At 43.2% G+C, this 18050-nt stretch overlaps 1 protein-coding gene across 2 annotated transcripts in view; it reads right to left on the reverse strand.

The window, feature by feature from the left end:
* The window catches only part of TMEM131 (transmembrane protein 131), a 172928-nt gene that overhangs the window by 73793 nt on the left and 81085 nt on the right, over positions 1 to 18050 (reverse strand). For both annotated transcript variants that reach the window (XM_062209925.1, XM_062209926.1), the window contains exon 5: positions 5756 to 5879. In XM_062209925.1, the coding sequence (XP_062065909.1) occupies positions 5756 to 5879 (124 nt within the window). The remainder of the gene's footprint in view (positions 1 to 5755; positions 5880 to 18050) is intronic.

Below are 18050 nucleotides of genomic sequence, written 5' to 3' on the forward strand. Positions count from 1 at the left end.
ATCAATGTTTCTGCTTTGAAAAACTAGAAAAAGAGTAAATTAAATCCAAAATAAGCAAATAATAATAAACACAAAAGGAAAAATTGATGAAATAGAATAAAACCAATGAAAACAAACAAACAAAAAAATCAGTAAAAAATCAAAGCTCCCCCATCAAAAAGATATGTAAAAGTGATAAAAACTTAAATAGAATGACAAGAACAAGAATATAAGGAACCAGAATGGGGACATCATTATACACAGCCTGTTAGGAAAAGAGTTGCCCTCCTCAAACAGGGCACCATAAATGTTAGGACAAGAGGCACAGACAAGAGAGGAGGCAGTATACCAATCTACTGCCATATCAAATCTATTCAGAGAAAATAAATTTGTAGAGGTGGGTGACCAACTGCTGCCGTGCACATTGATGAAACACATGGCAGAAGGCCCCAACCCCAGGGGCAGGGCCTTTTTGTATTTTAGGAGGACTAGGGATGGGGGTGGGGTAAGGGGTAGCATGTGGAGGTGAATTCCTGGAACTGGGCAGCGCCTTGGGAACCTGGAACAGAATGTAGGGGGGTGCAGTGTGAAGGCAACAGGGTGTGAGACCCAACTGAGATCCAAAGGCAAGGAATAAATCCTCAGCTTTTGGGCTGAGGGTTATGTTTTTGTTCCATCACATCCTTTATACATAAAAACAATGAAAAGGGAATATTATAAGGAACTCCATGTCTACAAATTTAAAAACTAGAAGAAATGGGCACATTCTCTGACAATCTGATGCAACCTTCCAAAGCTCACTCCAAATCAAAGAGATACCCAGAACAGTTCTCCACCTTGCCTTCTATTTTGGATAAACACAGATTCTTTTAAAACACAAGTTACTGTTTCCTTCCTTTGCTCAGTCGTCTTTGTTGCCTTCCTATTTTAATCGGGATAAAGGTCAAGTCCCTGCCATAGTTGTAAGAAGGCTCTTCACAACCTGCTCCACTCCCTGCTCTTGCTTACTGTGATCTGGCGCAGTCTCTGGGCATACCAGGTCTCCCTCCATTTCAGAGCCTGCACACTGCTCGTTCCTCTGCTCTGCAATGTTCTTCACTATATACTACTTGCTTCCAGAATCCTCTTACCCTACCCCCTCCAAGTGTTTGCTCAAACATCTTCTGAATGAAGCCTGCCCTGGCCACCCTATTTAAAAGGGGACCACACCTTCCAGTGCACCCCTAATCCTGTATTCTTTCTTCTCAGCTCCTATCATCTAAGTCTCCCAAAATGTATCCATGATGCTCCCTCCCTTCTCCTGCTGATGTCACCCAATGTCCCCAAAGGTCAAATATCATGAGTAAAGGATCTGTGTCATTCACTGACGAATCCAGAGCACCTGGCACTTAGCAGCAACTCAGTAAGTATTTGTCAAGTAATTCCTTATTTCCACATAGGTGGCAGAAGTTTTTTTTTACCAAAAACAAAACAAAAAAACAAAAAAAAAAACTAGAAAAGTATTTATTTTCCTTATTATATAATGAAAATATATGAAGAAAAAATAGTTAATACCCTCAAGCTCCTCCTTTCTTACCATTCTCAAGTTTATCCGGTTAACCTGATGTATTTATTTGTACCTTACTCTGGCTCTTATTAATAAACCCCAAAATATACTAATTTTTTGCTTTTTATAAAAATGTCATTCTATTCTACTGTACAATGTTCTTTTCTTACATATTAAAACATCATGTATATTATTCCAGATCAACAGATACAGATCTATTTCACTAACTATCTGCCTAATACCTTAAACTCCTGCTGTGTCACATTTTGCTCAATCTCCACTAACACGTGTGGACATCAGAGTTTAAGCTGAAACAGAATAACTAATGTCAGGGTTTCCATAATTAATTAAAGTAATCATCAATACTTAGTAATTACCTTCAATCTATGGTGAGAGATTACTTGTTTTATCAAGCCTTCTAAAATAAGTGGACTAAAACATTTCAATGTTAGCCATAGATGAAAAAATTTTACCTTAATTTTCAGTTTATCTAGAAATTTATTTAATTAAAGCCTCCAATCAAAGAAAAAATAATTTTTGTTTCCTTACCATGTGTATAAGGTACCCTATTTCCAGAATTCAAGCAATCAAAAATTGACCATTTTAGAATATTAAAAATCTGTGGGGGGCCAGTGTTATGACACATGGGTTAATGGGATGCTTAGGACTCCAGCATCCCATTTCAGAGTTCCAGTTCCAGTCCTGGCTGCCTGCTTCTGATGCAGCTCCCTGGTAGTGTGCCTGGAAAGCGTGCAAGATGGCCTGATTGCTTGGGCACCTGCTGCCCATGTGGGAGACCCAGATGGCCTGTCCAGCCCCAGCTATTGGGGTCACTTAGCAAGTGAACCACCACAAGAAAGATCTTTTTCTCTCTCTACCTCTCCCTGTGTACCTCTGCCTTTCAAGTAAATAAATCTTAAAAAATAAAACTCTGTATTCTGATGAAAAGCATATATTACATACTTGATGGTCAATACACTGCATAACTATGGCAAATAGGTCTAAATTATAGTCTTAATATTTTAATTATAATTAGATAATTACAAGAAGTTGTATACAGAAGAACAGTCACACAACCACATTTCCTGTGTCTCCTCTTATCATTTCTATTATTGCTTTTCAAGTGATCTTAAAACCAACACCTTAACAAGAGGAGTATTTGTTTGCTAAACTATGATTCTGTATCACCTAGCCTTTTAAGTAACTGTTGTATTCTGTATTTCTACTAGTCATCTAGAAATGAAGCCTTTAATAATAAAAAACTGTGTGCTGACTAGGAAGCTGAGGATGACAAAGGCAATCAGAGTTAGAACAAACAGGTAGAAAGGTTCTGCCTCCCAGTTCCTCATGTGGGAAGCTCTTCATTTTCCCCCAGTGTCTCTCACTGTAGACATAAAACTGTAGTTTTTCTTTCCCTAAGAATTAATTCTCTTTCCCCCTCCAATTATTGAGCTTCTGGAATCCATGTCTCATTGTAGGAAAAAAAGATGAAAAGCAAGAAGAATGAAAAAAGGTAAGAGAAGACAGCAAAAATTCTGGCTATCTCCTTGGATGCTAAGTCTACATAATATTAATGTGGGTTTTTGATAGATGTAATTATTTTTATTACCTAATTCCATTTCCTGAGAGTGGAAAACAGATTGGCTTTTAACTTATTTACATGTTTATCTTTGGAAGAATTTTCAGAAAAACTCTCCTTGCACAGGTTCCTGTATAAAAACAGGTCCTGAGTGAGTCTAGTTTCAGAAATGTCAATGGGTGGTCTCTGGCTCCTGTTGTTCGGTCCGGACTGTCTTTCTACTAAAACTAAACTTATTTTCCATGTGTCAAAGTTGGGAGACACATAAAAAATCTCACTTAGGAGTCTTCTTGAAAACTGTCCAGAATTACCCATGGGCTCACACTCCCACACACAACCACCGGCTGGCTGAGTGCGGACTGACAGCTTGGGACTGGCTACTCCACATCTCACTGGGCTTGCTTCCCTCGTTTACACTGTTTATCTGGCCCAACAAAAATTTACGTTTGCAACTCTTGGTCTACTGGAAAAAAGTGGAAATCTTGGCCTCTAACCCAAGCGAAAAGCTAGAGTGTCCAGAAATAACAAAACTTTGAATTAGTAAAAGTAACAAGTTAAAAATAAAACGTGTAGTGCAGGTGTGAGCTATTTTTGAACTGGTTCCATTTTTACTTCACTATTTTGTCCTCTCACCCAACACGTCTGCACAGTGATGGAAAGTTGTGTGGCTGTCTGTACGCAAATGCATCGCGTACAGTTACTCCCCGTAGCTAGTGTAATAGGATATAGATCACTGGGTAGCCAGTACACCTCCTGGCCCCTGTCACTAACTACATGACCATGGCAAACACCTCTGGGGCTCTGCTCTCCCTGTACACATGGGTTTTCCCTCAGAATTCTGTTATTTGAGACCATTAGCACATTCATAAAAATTGTGAAAATATATTTTAGGTAACAACTCCAGGAAATCTTATTTTAAGACATATTTTTAAAAAGGGATATTTTCCATGAATACCACCACGTTAAACATTTTAATACCAATAAGAAACTTATCAATTCTTTCTTTATAAAATATTTTAAAAAGCCAAAATATTGTCAACTTTTAAACGCTAGAAATAGCTAAGAGCAACATACAATGAAACAGGATTTTAGAAAGCAGAAATGTAAAAACCTGGGGCTGGCGCTATGGTATAGTGGATAAAGCTGCCACCTACAGTGCTGGCATCCCATATGGGCACTGGTTCTAGTCCTGGCTGCTCCACTCTCTATCCAGCTCTCGGCTATGGCCTGGGAAAGTAGTGGAAGAGGGCCCAAAACCTTGGGCCCCTGCACCTCCATGGGGGACCAGGAGGAGACTCCTAGCTTTGGATTGGCACAGCTCAGGCCATGGTGGCCATCTGGGGAGTAAATCAATGGATGGAAAACCTCTCTCTCTCTACCTCTGCCTTTCAAGTTAAATAAATAAATCATTAAAAAAAAGAAATGTAAAAATCTAAGTAATGGATATAAAATTAATACAGTAACAAGTATCCTCATGTTTTTTTAAAAAAATGCCCTTCTTTTTATTTAGTAATATTCTTTCAAAGGATTCAGTAAGAAGCCTGGGGAGATGAAATCTGATTCTAGTCATTTACTTCTTTTGACACTTGATATTTTGTTAATTATGTCAGAAACCTATAAATTAAAGCTTACTGCATTCTCTTAAATTCAAAATTTACTCAAGATGTAATTATTTTGGTCAGAAAAAAATTATTTGTAAATAACAAGCTCACATATGGCCTACTATAAATTCTAATTAAAATTTTAGAAGACACTTGTGGTAGGCAGAACCCTAAATGATCCCCAAGAGCTCTGGCTCTAGGTTCTGAGACTGGGCCTGTGAGGAGGCAGCATATCTGCCGTCACTCACACCGCAGTGTTGAACGGATCCTGCAGGTGTGACGGGGGTCACCAGTCTGCTAATCTTGAGCTGATCAAAAGCGAGACTCTCCAGAGGGTCCTGATCCAAGGACAAGGCTTCCTGGAGAAGCAGAGTTGTCTCCACTGGTGGCAGAAGAGGGAGCCAGAGAGAGATGAAGCACAAAGGGAAACCCTGCACCGCTGCTGGCCTGCAGATGAGAAGGGACAAGGAGGCTGCCTTAAAGAGCCAGGAGAGGGCGGAGAGGGCCGCACCAACAGCCAGGAGTGAAACGCACTTCAGCCTGCCTAATTCTGCCAGCAACTTGAACAAATTTGGAAGTGGATTTTCCCCCAGGGCCTCCAGACATGGACTCAGCCCAGACAACATCTTAATGTCAGCCGATGATATGCTCAGCGAACAGCTCACCGGCCTCAAGACCCAGGGAGCTGTGGGCTGATAAGCGGGTATCGGCTTGAGCCGCCAAGTGTGTGGTAATTTATTATGCAGCAACAGAAAACTAACACAGTGCTGAGGAATTATCTATTAGTAAGAGGGAGAAGAAAACCAACTGAATATATGAACGCTGTATTTTTCAGAGTGCTTTCTCACAGCTTATTTGTTGTTTCATGTTGAGGAAAAACATGGGCTTAAGGGTAGAAGTAAAATTCTTGGGAAATGGGATAAACTGAAATCCAGGAGCAGATATGAAATGTTCAAATCAGATTATAATCACAACAAAACAAATTATCCTAAAAACGAGACATTTCAATCACAAACTCAGGAGAAATAATTTTTCAGTAGAGAAACTTACCCTATTTTGAAAAAATGATGCATGAAAATGTGATGTTGTAGCAGATATGGATACTAAAGTGATAGTTTCTTCAGAACTAGGATTATGCAAATAGACTTTTTCCATTTTTGGCATTCCAACTGGCCTATAAAAATAAAAAGGAAATTGTCACAACTACTTCAAAGATAATTCTAGTTGTTAAGGTAATTTCTAGTTCAAAAATTAAATATCAAAACTAGCCCAATTCTTATCAAAATATATTAAATTGATTTATATTCAAAATTAGACATAAAATACATTTAGTCATTGAGCAAATATGTATTGGGTGTCAATTCTATGTTATACAGTGTGCCCAGTTCTGAGTCCTAATGAAGTCTCAGCCCCATGAAGCTCAGAGTTGCGTGAGGGAGCAGACAGAACACAGTGGAGAGCTGCTCTCCTCTCTGTAGCCCACCCTGTCCGCCTGCTCACTATCAATCACATTCTCTTCTCCAATTCTAGTGACGTATACTCTTCAATTTAGGAACAGAAACAGACAGGCTAGGTCGTGTGAAGAGATCTCAGGAACTGTCACAGACGAGGATTCTGAAGCACCAGAAACTTTATATTAACATGCCCAACGATATCCTTGGACCTGGGCTTTGAATCTAAGCCATCTGGACCTTGTCCATCCTCTAACCCCCAGTACTAAACTGTCTCTTCTCAAAGGAACAATATAAAACACACCCTCCATGCTCTGAAATCCTGAGATTTGCTTTAATGTTCCCCCTGGCACCTGGGTTACAGTCTGACTTAAAAGTCAAACTGTGGGGGCCAGTGCTGTAGCATAGTGGGTAAAGCTGCCTCTGGTAGTGCCGTATGGGTGCTGGTTTGAATCCCAGCTGCTCCACTTCTGAACCAGCTCTCTGCTGTGGCCTGGGGAAGCAGTAGAAGATGGCCCAAGTCCTTGGCCCCCTGCACCCGCATGGAAGACTCGGAGGAAACTCCTGGCTTTGGATCAGTGCAGCTTTGGCCATAGTGGCCATTTGGGGAGTGAACCATCAGATGGAAGACGCCCCTCTCTGTCGACTTCTGCCTCTCTGTAACTCTGCCTTTCAAATAAATAAATAAATCTTTTTTAAAAAAGAAAAAAGTCAAACTGTATTACATCATCTACTTAGTACTGCAGGCTTCCTAACTTCTACAGCATCAGAGAATTCTCCATATAAGTTACATCTTTTTTGGGGTGTTTTCTCATCATTTATCTGGAATTGGTCTTATTTCTCCAACAAGATTATCAGCATCTTGAGGACAAAGGCTACATTATACAAGATTATTTCAAAAAGTTCATGGAAAACTAAACTGAAAGGTAAATTTATTTTGGTATGAAAAAATTTTGAAATCCATGCATAAGAACTTGTCTAAAAGTTCACGAAAAACATGTATTATGAAATAACTAGGCACTGATTTCAATTTTTGTACCAAAATAAACCTTTCATTTCATTTTCTATGAATTTTAAAACATTTTTACTTAAAAATACTTTAAAATTTATTTGAGAGGCAGAGAGAGAGAGCTCTAGAGAGCTCTCATCTGCTGATTTACTCTGCCTGTACCAGTCTATGGCGGAGCAAGGAATGCAACCCAAGCCTCTGCTGAATGGCAGGAACCTGTTTAATAGAGCCACCACCTCCCCCGCCTCGCATGGTCTGCCTTGGCAGAAAGCTGGAGTCAAGAGCCACAGCCGGGGTTCTCTTAACCAGCCTCGAACCACTCGACCAAACGCCCATGCCTCCACAAACTTTCTGAAGTACTGCCCCACTGACTGTGAGTTCCTCACACCTCCTAGGCCCAGTACCAGCATGTGGGGAGAGAATGCATATGCACGCTTGCTCATTTCCTCTGCTTGCTGTCTCGTTCTCTCACTGGTTATTGAAGTCCTCCTTAATCTGACATCACCAATCTAAACAAGTGACTCTGTTTTCATCAATGCAAACCTTCCACTTAAACCAGGCTGGTTCCAGGTGAAGACTCCCACGCCTTTGCCAACTGTTTGCCCTGTTTTCTCCCAATCCTCTATACCAATCCAAATTCTCTTTTTCTAATTCAAACATAACTTTTTTTTTTTTTTTTTTTTTGGTAAGTCTCAAATCAATAGGTCTTTCATTGCATTATTAAAATACTCAGGTTCTTGTTTCTGTTGCTGAACAATTTTTAGATCTTACTCATCTGCTTGATCAGACATAGATACCACCCAAAAATTTTCTGATTCCTTGTTTTTAATTGTTGTTGCCTGCTGGATCAAAGCAGCTGAATTTGAAACAAGTTCAACATTCTTCAAGGACTATTTCACCTTTCCAGGTTTGAGATAGCAAACAAGCAACACCCATCTTCATACAAACCCTTTGGATATAATTTTCAACCAAGAAATGTTGGATTTCAACAAGAGATCCATTCTCCTGAATAACCACATAGACGGGAAGCGAGCATCCACAGACCTCATCTTGTAATAGAAGTCCCGCGTAACCCCCCTTAATCATATTCTGTACATGATTGCAGAGTGCAAACAGCTGCCAGTTCCTATTTCCCCACCATTTGTTAACCCAGCCTCTTTTTTTCCCTTCCAAGGAGGCTGAGTTCTACATTGATGTGACTAAAGTCCCTCCGCAGGGTTCCTCTGGGCCCCTTCACAATAACTGTCTGTCCCGAGGCTGACGTTTTCTGGAATGTCAACAGTCTTTTTTTTAATTTGATAGGTAGAGTTATAGACAGTGAGAGTGAGGGAGAGAATGGTCTTCCTTCCGTTGGTTCACTCCCCAAATGGCCGCTACGGCCAGCACTGTGCCAATCCGAAGCCAGGAGTCAGGTGCTTCCTCCTGGTCTCCCATGCAGGTGCAGGAGCCCAAGCACCTGGGCCATCCTCCACAGAGTGCAGGACTTTAAGAGGAGCAACCGGGACTAGCACCCGGCACCCATATGGGATGCCGGTGCCGCAAGTGGAGGATTAACCAAGTGAGCCACGGCGCCGGCCCAACAGTCTTATTTCTGAGAACGGTCTTCACTCTCGCAGCAGATGGGGCAAAGAGACAACGTCTCCCACATAACTTTTTCATAAGGTCCTCTCTTCATGCAGCCATTCAGGTCCATGTTTTTTGAAATTGTATATGTTTTGTAATTCAAGTTCAAGGTTTGTGCATAGACTTCAAATTCTAGGCAGTTGAGGGGCCAGTGCTGTAACGTAGTAGGCTAAGGCTTTGCCTCTAGTACCAGCATCCCATAAGGGATGCTGGTGTCCTGGATGCCCCTCTTCTGATCCAGCTCTCTGCTGTGGCCTGGGTAAGCACTGGAAGATGGCCCAAGTCCTTGGGCCCCTACACCCACGTGGGAGACCCAAAGAAGCTCCTGGCTTCTGGCTTTGGATTGGCCCAACTCTAGCTGTTGTGGCCACTTGGAGAGTGAACCAGCAGATGGAAGACCTTTTTCTCTGTCTCTCTGTAACTCTGCCTCTCAAATAAACAAAATCTTAAAAAAAAAAAAAAAAAATTCTAAACAGTTGAAAATGCACAGTTCAAGTGTCCACCAAGCATTTGTCTTTTAAGAAGTTTTATGCCCCTACCTTTTCTTCAATCCAGTCACTTGGGAAGGCTGAGAAAATAGTGAACAGCTGATGATTCTCCATAGTTTAAGAAAATGAATCAGGGGCTTTACATGCTGGCTCTTCTGCTTTCCTCTTTTACCTCTGCCCCCTGCCCCCCACCAACAATGCTGGAAAAAGTCAGAGTCAGAGGGAGCTACTGACTCAGGGAGTAACTAAAAAATGGTGAGAAACCCCTTGGGGAAACGAAGACTGCGCTGAGCTGGTGGGTTTGGGGAAGTGAGGGTGAAAGGCAGCTTGAGCTGACAAAGATGGACTGAGGTAGAGGAAGGCTTCCCAATTCTATTATTCTCCGCTTCCTTCCACGTTCGCCTCGAGACCGCCAGAGCCTGCGCTTTCAGCCAAGAACAGCAGAAAACTTGCAAGGCTAAGGAGCTGAGGATCATCTGCTCTTAAGTGTGCTCGCCTTCAGCTCCTCTCTCTGGCCCTCCAAAGTCCTGGGGTCAGTGGGCTGCTAAGGGAGACACCCCTGTCCAACGGTGCTGCACTCCATGGCATACAGCCCAGCTACCGTGAGAGTCACAATCATTCTGTGGTTTAACAGACAGACTGGGCGAGGGGGTGAAAAAGGTGAAACCAGGTTTAGGTCCCGAAACAGCAACAGAGGCATACCCCAAGCAGGTTTGAGAGGACACACTTGGGGTCAAGGAGCAGGAAGCTGAGTGTCTTCAGAACTCCTCAAACAAGTACCCAACCTATGAATCCTTGTCGCCTCTGGCGGAGACTCTCTCTGGAGCTGGAGCCCTTAACCACCAGGCTCAGTGATCCCAGGTGGGAACACAGGACCCTGACACAACTGCTGTGTGACACGACACACTTACATTGGTGTAAGTCCAGCCAGGGCCTCAAACTGCAGCTACAACGCTACAGGGAGAAGCTATATACATTTAATGTAAAAGATAAAGTCTTCTTCTTTAAGCTTTAAAGACATATGGGTAGAACAGCAGTACACAGAAATGAAAACATCCTCCTTATATCCTGAAAGTTCACTAAGTGTGTGCTCTCTTAAAACAAACGTTCTTTTACAGTTCAAAGAGATTGCAGGCTAACTGGCAATCAGTCATTTTCCTATGAATTCCTTCTTGATGTTTTGCCTGCTGTGATCTTAGCGCAATCGATCTCAGCTCAGATAAAAAAGGCAGGCCTGGAGATGGTCAGATGTTTTAAGGAGAAAAGCAGGAAGGTTTTAAGAGCCGGGATTGTCAGGTCTGACTTGCAAAGCTGCTGAGGCTGGCCTTGCTGTTTCTTCTGGAGATCAAAGAGCAAAGGTCTTGGGCCACCCCTTCTAGAGCAAGGGTCATTCACTGTGCTGTTCAAAGACAGCTGGCGTAACGTGGACAGAGGGAAGGTGTCTGCAGGCTGGGTGTGCCTGCTCAGAGTAGGCATCCTCTAGCTCTGGGCAGTCCACACCCTGGAAGCTCACAGTCCCCTTAAAAACAGCACGCCCTGGCCCCTCCTCTCCTCCCCTGGTGACAGGAGCACAGAACATGGAAACCATGTGTCTGCTTATAAACACACAGTGTATTCATTCGGGTTGCTGGCAAAATTCAGACTGCTCTCAGTCTCTTGCCACACGGCCCCTCCATTTCCAAAGTCAGCACAAAGAAACTTCCTTGCATGAAATACTTATTGAGCTTCAAAGCTCCAGCATTTCTGTTTTGACTGCTATTGCCAGATTCAAAAGATTCGTGGGTTACGTCTGGTCCACCCAGATAATTTCCCTATCTGAAAGGTCACCTAAGTTGGGACCTTTAATTTCAAGTTCAAAATCTTTTTCAGCAACATCTAGATTAGATTAAGTGAGAGATGTGTGTAGGCGCAGTGGAGGCCAGGAATTATTCCTATCATAAGTAGTCCGTGTGACTGTTTGGCTGGACAGGTAAAATTTAAAAATAAAACAAAGATTTCTAAATGCCAGCCAGTGCTGGTTGCTGGTCCTGTTTGTTTCCATTATCGGCTGCTCCAAAGACAGAAGGAGGGCCAAAGGGGACAGTGTGAAGTATTTTTAGATAAAGCAAGTTGAAGCAAGGGAACAGCTGTTCTCTGTGCTGCTGCAGCAGAACCACTGACTGCCCATATTTTACAGCAGTCTGAGGCCCACAAGAATTAGGAAGCAGCAGCTATGAACTAGAGACCAGCCTGGAGAGCAAGCTGCAATTCTGCGGTCAATGGCAAGTTTCCTATCTCACAGAAAGATGACACTGCAATGCTGGGAAACAGCTGAAGAGACGGCTTAGCAACTGCCCTGAGACAAACCTTATGAATGACAGTGACACAGCACTGTCAAACGCAGCTTTTGGAGGAAGCTGGGCCAAATCAATAGGCAGTACTTTGTACCACTCAAATACCACAAAATCCTACCATCCCCTCAAACACATTGTAGACCACAGGCGAGCGGAGGTGTTGGTGGAAAAATTGCTCACAGAAAGATTTACTAGGAACAGAAAAGCTAAGAGGCCCCTCTTTAAAAAAGGAGGGCCTACCTAATTTTCTCTGAATACCAAAATGCCATTATGGAGAAATGCCTTCATAAACTGAATTTACTCTGAGAATAAAGACTTCCACTTTTAGTGACAGTCCATTTTTTAAGTCAGTAAGTAGCCATTTTACACTTTAAATATGAAACTAAGATTTTATACACTTAATAATTATACAAATGAAAGAATTCAGTAAACCAACTTTCCACCCAAAGCATCTTTTATAGTCTGCAATATATGTTTGAAAAAAGAAGTTGTCATAGAAACCGAAAAGCAATTAACTGCATTGCATGGGCATAAATCAGTGAGGGTGGTGAGAGGGAGGGAGGGAAGGTGGGAAGGCCCAGATTACCCCAGTGGGCTGTTACAGAGAAGGGGAAAGGAAGGAAGAAAAGAGGAGAGGAGGAAAGGGGGGAGGGAGACCAAGGCAGCAAGAGAGAATAAAGGTAGAATTAAAGAATAAGCTTCAACAAAAAAGGATAAAAACAAAGACAACTGGTTTTGAAGGAAGTTAATCTGCTCAGTTGACTGTGAAGTAAGTTCTAGAGGATAGTGTGGGTGATTACAGTGGTGAGAGGGTCAAGAAAGGATAGAGGGAAATCCTAGTTGCATCCTTACTAAAAGGCCCTGCAAGAGGACACCATGAGTGGGAATGAATCCAATTCTGGTTTTCCTATTTGACCACCAAGAGCTCTCAAGCCCCACTGATGCCCCCTCACCTGAACAAGTCAACAACAAAAGCCCTTCCCTGCCCTGGTGGGAGTGCCTGTTTCAACCCTTAATCACACTAAAAGCCAAGCCAGTCTCTTTTTTCTGCTCTCTGGAGCCATTTTTCAGACCTACTTGGAGGCCTGCCAAGGCCTCTCTAGATAGCTTCATTACGTGGGCACAGATGGTCCCTGACTTTCAATGGTTTGACTCATGCCAATGTGAAAGCGATATGCATTCAGCAGAAACCATATTTCCAATGTTGAATTTGGATTTTTTCCCAGGCTAGCAATATGTGGTACAATTCTCTCCCGTGATGCTGGGCAGCGGCTGTTCCCAGTCAGCCCCACAATCCCAATGACAAACAACATACTCCAGAGAGCTCTGTGTTGCCAGCGTTCTTTGGCTAAGGTACTCTTATTTAATAAGTTATGTGACACTCAATACTTTAGACTAAAATGGGCTTTGTGTTACATGATTTTGCCCAACTCTAGGCTAACACTAAGTGTTCTGAGTATGTTTAAGGTAGGCTAGGTTAAGCTAGGATGTTTGGTGGGTGAGGTGCTCTAAATGCATTTCTGACATACTTTTAACTTACAATGGATTGATAAGAATGTAATCCCATCATAAACTGAGAAATACCTGTGTAATAAACCTTTCATACCCTCTTGGTGTACGTGCATGTCTGACATCATGTTTTGATATCCAAACAAAACTCTGGGTGGAGACCCAGCCCACCTCCGTAAGCAGGAAGCAGACTGGGTAAGGTTTGCTGTACACAGGAGTGCTACACTCTACAGTATTTGTCACAAAGGACTCAACAGGCCAAGGAGATTATTATGGACTTCAACTGGAGTAGCTGCCCGTCATGATTTCTCTTTTTCCAAATGAAAGCTAGGTAAACGCAAGGATGGCACCTGGAAGAAACACCCACGCCAGCCACCTCCTTTTCTGCCTGATGAGGAAGACCCCTGTCTACTCGAGACTTTTCAAGCTGTAGATAAAGCAGCTAGTGTTTCCGATGGAGGGGTGCCACGGGGCACAAGTCTGTAGATTTGCAGCCAGTGGATTTCTTCCCATCGCTGTAGGGTGAACCCACTGGCAGTGAGGGACAGAATATGCCAGCAGAGCAAGGCAAGGAGGACAACAGACGCAGAGAGGAGTTCTGACGCTGTCAGGTAATATGGACCCTGTAATCTGCACATGTCAACTGCACCTCTGACCTTTGCAGATATGTGGTCCTCAGTAATCCTTCTAATGTATTCCCAGCTAGTTTCAGTTAGATTTCTATCACAACCATCAAGTACAGGTAATGACCAAACAGGAATTGGAAGTAGTTTGTAATTACTATTGATTTTCTTATAGTATCAGTAGTGGTAGTTAGGCAGAATGTCCTTATGTACAGAAACGTGTGTCTAAGAATTAGGAATGAAGCGTCATGATGATTGCTGCTTTCAAATGATTCAAAAACAAAAAATATGAAGTAAATATGGCAAAAATGTAACAATTACTGAATTTATGTTGAGTATATCATTCTTTCTACTTTTGTCTATGTATGAAATTATAAAAAATTCTTCTCAGAAAAGGAGACTCTTAGGAGCTTAGAAATATCGTAATAATTTAAGGAAATGGGACACGACACAGCTTTGCACAGGTGTGCTAGGCATACGAGGAAGGTAAAGAACTGATCTGGAAATTTTAAAATTTGAGAGGCAGAGAGGCATCCACAGAGACAGAGACAGAAAGTGAGAGCGCTCCTGTATACTGCTTCTCTTCCCAATTACAGCTGGGGTTGCGCTAGGCTGAAGCAGAAAGCCAGGAACTCAACCCAGGTCTCCCTCATGGATGGCAGGAATCCAGCTATTTGACTATCACTGCTGCTTCCCAGGGTGCACATTAGCAGGAAGCTAGAAGTAGGAGCAGAGCCACAACTCAAACCCAGGCACTCTCCCAAGCAATACCTTAACAGATGCACCAAATGCCAGTTCTAAAGGACAAATTTTTATAATTAGAATTTTGCATTTATCCTGAGGGGCAGATTACATGGTCAGATTTTGCTTTTAAAAAGACTTCTTGAGGCTGGCGCTGTGGCACAGGTTAATCCTCCGTTTGCGGTGCCAGTCCTGGCTGCTCCTCTTCTTATCTATGGCCTGGGAAAATAGAAGATGGCCCAAGTGCTTGGGCCCCTGCACCCACGTGGGAGACCCAAAAGAAGCTCCTGGCTCCTGGCTTCAGTTCGGCCCAGCTCTGGCCATGGCAGCCATCTGGGGAGAGAACCAGCAGATGGAAGACCTTCTCCTCTGTCTCACCCTCTCTCTCTGTAACTCTACCTCTCAAATAAACAAACAAAATCTTTTAAAAAAAATAAAAAGACTTCTCTGTTGATGGTATGGATCATAAATCATAAAATGGCTGGCAGGTGGTAGCAGTCTGGATCAGAAATGATGAGGGTCTGAATTAAGAGTAGACATGAAAAATTGACAGAGCCCTTCTAGTCAGGAATTTCAAGGGGGAAGGGATGGGAGTGCTTTGAGGAAAGGAAGAAGTCCAAGGGCCTCTGGATTTGGACAATGAGGTACAATTCACAGAACCTGGAACACACAAGCTCCAGTGGGGTCTGTTGTTTAAGGTGCTGTTGCAGACAAGCTGAGTGATCAAGGTGGGGCAAAGACCGGGAAATCACAAGCATCCCACCAAAGGCTTGGAAAAGGTGACCCTGCAAGAAAGTGCAGAGCTGGCTGAAATGGGCGGAGGAGAGAAGTGGCAGAGGAACAAAAGTCCTTGTGAGACTAGGAAATGACAGCTGCAGACACAGGAGGGAAACATGGGAAGTGTTCACAGGGTAGAGGCGGAGAACGGTCTGAGAGGGGGAAGCAGCTTGGGCAGCGCCGTGCACTCTACCGGAGACCCAGAGAGCCAGGAGCGGAAAGTGTCACACAACAAAAAGACCTGAGGCAGGCAGTTCCAGGGCCTGTTAACTCATCATCAAGGATGTGGGTTCTTTCCATGTGTGCACTGTGTTAGACAAACTGCCCTGGCTGTATCCTCAGACGGGCACCCTCACTCACCACTAAACAGCTGCCACGGGGCCGCAGACATCACATACAGAGAACACTGGCACCAAAGAGGGCTATTTCTTTCCTGTATCTCTTAGAATGAAAAAAAAAAATTGTTCCCTAGAAGTCCCTCAGGAGACCTGGGCTTATTATTTGATAGAACTGGGTAGTCACACCCACCCTTGAACTGACCACAAACAAGAAGAATGGCATTATTACAAATGACTTGGATTCATCAGGATTTAATTCCAAGCTAGGGACTGGGTCACTTTTCTTAAGGGCTGGATAACTGAAAAACTTGGGGTTGTATAATCTAAACAAGAAGTGGGAGAAGATGTTGAACGGTTAACAGGCATGAAAAAGGGCCATTCTGTGCTATGATATTCTGATTCCCACTCCCCATCCCCACTCTCTTTTAGAAAGAGCAGGGAATTTTGGAAGCAGAAAGAAATGTAGTCAGTTCAGGAAAACAACTTAATCAACTAACAAGTTATACGTTTCTGAGAATGAAAAAAAATAAGCATGTGATGACTTGAAAAGTGGATCAATCTTAAACACATTTCTTATTTCTTTCAGCAGTTACTTGCTGAAGCCAAGGATAATTTAATTTCTGCAGTGAAAATGTATAACTTTAATAAAAAAAACTACTTTAAAATTTCACAAAAGGAACTGTAGGAGCAGGTGCTTAGGCTAGCACGGTTAACATGCCGTGGTGCTGTATTGTAGGGCTGTGTTTGATACCTGCCTCCTGTTCCTGAGTCCAGCATCCTGCTAATGAAGACCCAAGGAGGCAGTGACTCAACTATTGGGTTCTTGCCAACTGGGTTCCTGGATTATGTTCCTAGCCTAACCCTGGCCCCGGCCAAGCCCCAGGTATTGTGGGCATTTGCATGTGCAACTGCTCTCCTCTCCTCAGGCTAGTGCTAGTCTTTGACTAAAAGCTTCAACCCATGCTCTTGGGCCTCCAGCCTCCTCCCAGACTTCCCTTCCTGACTTCCCGCCCTGCACAGTCTGACCATACTTAACCAGCTCCCATGGTTGTATCAGCCAATTCTTCATGATACACTCACACAAACTGATATATACACACACATTCAGAATCTCCGGCAGGCTGTACTTCTCTGACTGAATCTAAATACACAGGTGTTCCTATCTTGCCTCACCTACTCCTACAGTACACTCCAATTAGTGTTCAAAGACTGGACACAGAAAAGTTTTAAGAAAAAAAATCAAACAATATCTTCATTAATTTGGGCTTAAACAAAATACCACACACTGGGTTGCTTGATTAGCAATAGCAATTTAATTTCTCAGCAGCTCCGAATGATGGGAAGTCTGAAATCAAGGTTGCCAGCGTGTTTGGGTTCTGGGCAGAGTTCTGGGTTCCTGGAAAGTTCTGTAGGAACATTCCTGCATGGAGCCTTCTCACTGTGTCCTCATATGGAGGAAGGGACTAGACAGTTCTTTTTCAAGGGCATGGATCCTATCCACGAGGGCTGCAACCTCATGCCCTCATCACCTCCCAAAGGCCCCACCGGGATAGAATCCGGCGCCCCAACTGGGACTAGAACCCGGTGTGCCGGCGCCGCAGGCAGAGGATTAGCCTATTGAGCCGCAGAGCCGGCCCGATGACTCTTATCTGTATCATCTGCCAAAACACACACACACACACACACCCCAAAAACCCTGGAGATAAGTCAAAACTTTTCCTATTCCGAAAAGCCTTTCCTAGGACTTCCTCCTGAACAGTCACGGTTGTGTTTAAATCATCAATTTTAGCACTGAACACAAGGGCAAAGGTTTGAAACAACTGAAAACAATAAATGAATTTAATGATTGCAATCGTATAACTTAATGTTCTTTAATACTATAAAATAATGTAGCAGAAAATTCAATGGAATTCCTAAAAGTGCACACAGTGGGGGCCGGCACTGTGGCGCAGCAGGCTAATCTTGCACCTGTGGTGCCAGCATCCTATATTGATACTGGTTCTAGTCCCAGTTGCTCCTCTTCCAATCCAGCTCCCTGCTATGGCCTGGGAAAGCAGTGAAAGATGGCCTGAGAGCTTGGGCCCCAGCACCAGCATGAGAGATCTGGAAGAAGCTCCTGGCTTCAGATCAGCTCGCTCTGTCCGTTGTGGCCATTTGGGGAGTTAACCAGCAGATGGAAGACCTTTCTCTCTGTCTTTCCCTCTGGCTGTCTGTAACTCTACCTCTCAAATAAATAAATAAAATCTTAAAAAAAAAAAAAAAAAGGTACACACAGGGGTTCAGCATAGCTGGTAAAGCTGCCACCTGCGACGCTGTTAGGAGCCCTGGCTGCTCCACTTCCACTCCAGCTCCCCGCTCATGTGCTTGAAAAATGGCAGAGTATGGCCCAAGTGCTTTTGCCCCTACACCCATGTGGGAAACACAGAAGAAGCTCCTGGCTCCTGGCTTCAAAT

The sequence above is a fragment of the Lepus europaeus genome, chromosome 13 (assembly GCF_033115175.1).
Source record: "Lepus europaeus isolate LE1 chromosome 13, mLepTim1.pri, whole genome shotgun sequence".
NCBI classification, from domain to species: Eukaryota; Metazoa; Chordata; class Mammalia; order Lagomorpha; family Leporidae; genus Lepus; species Lepus europaeus.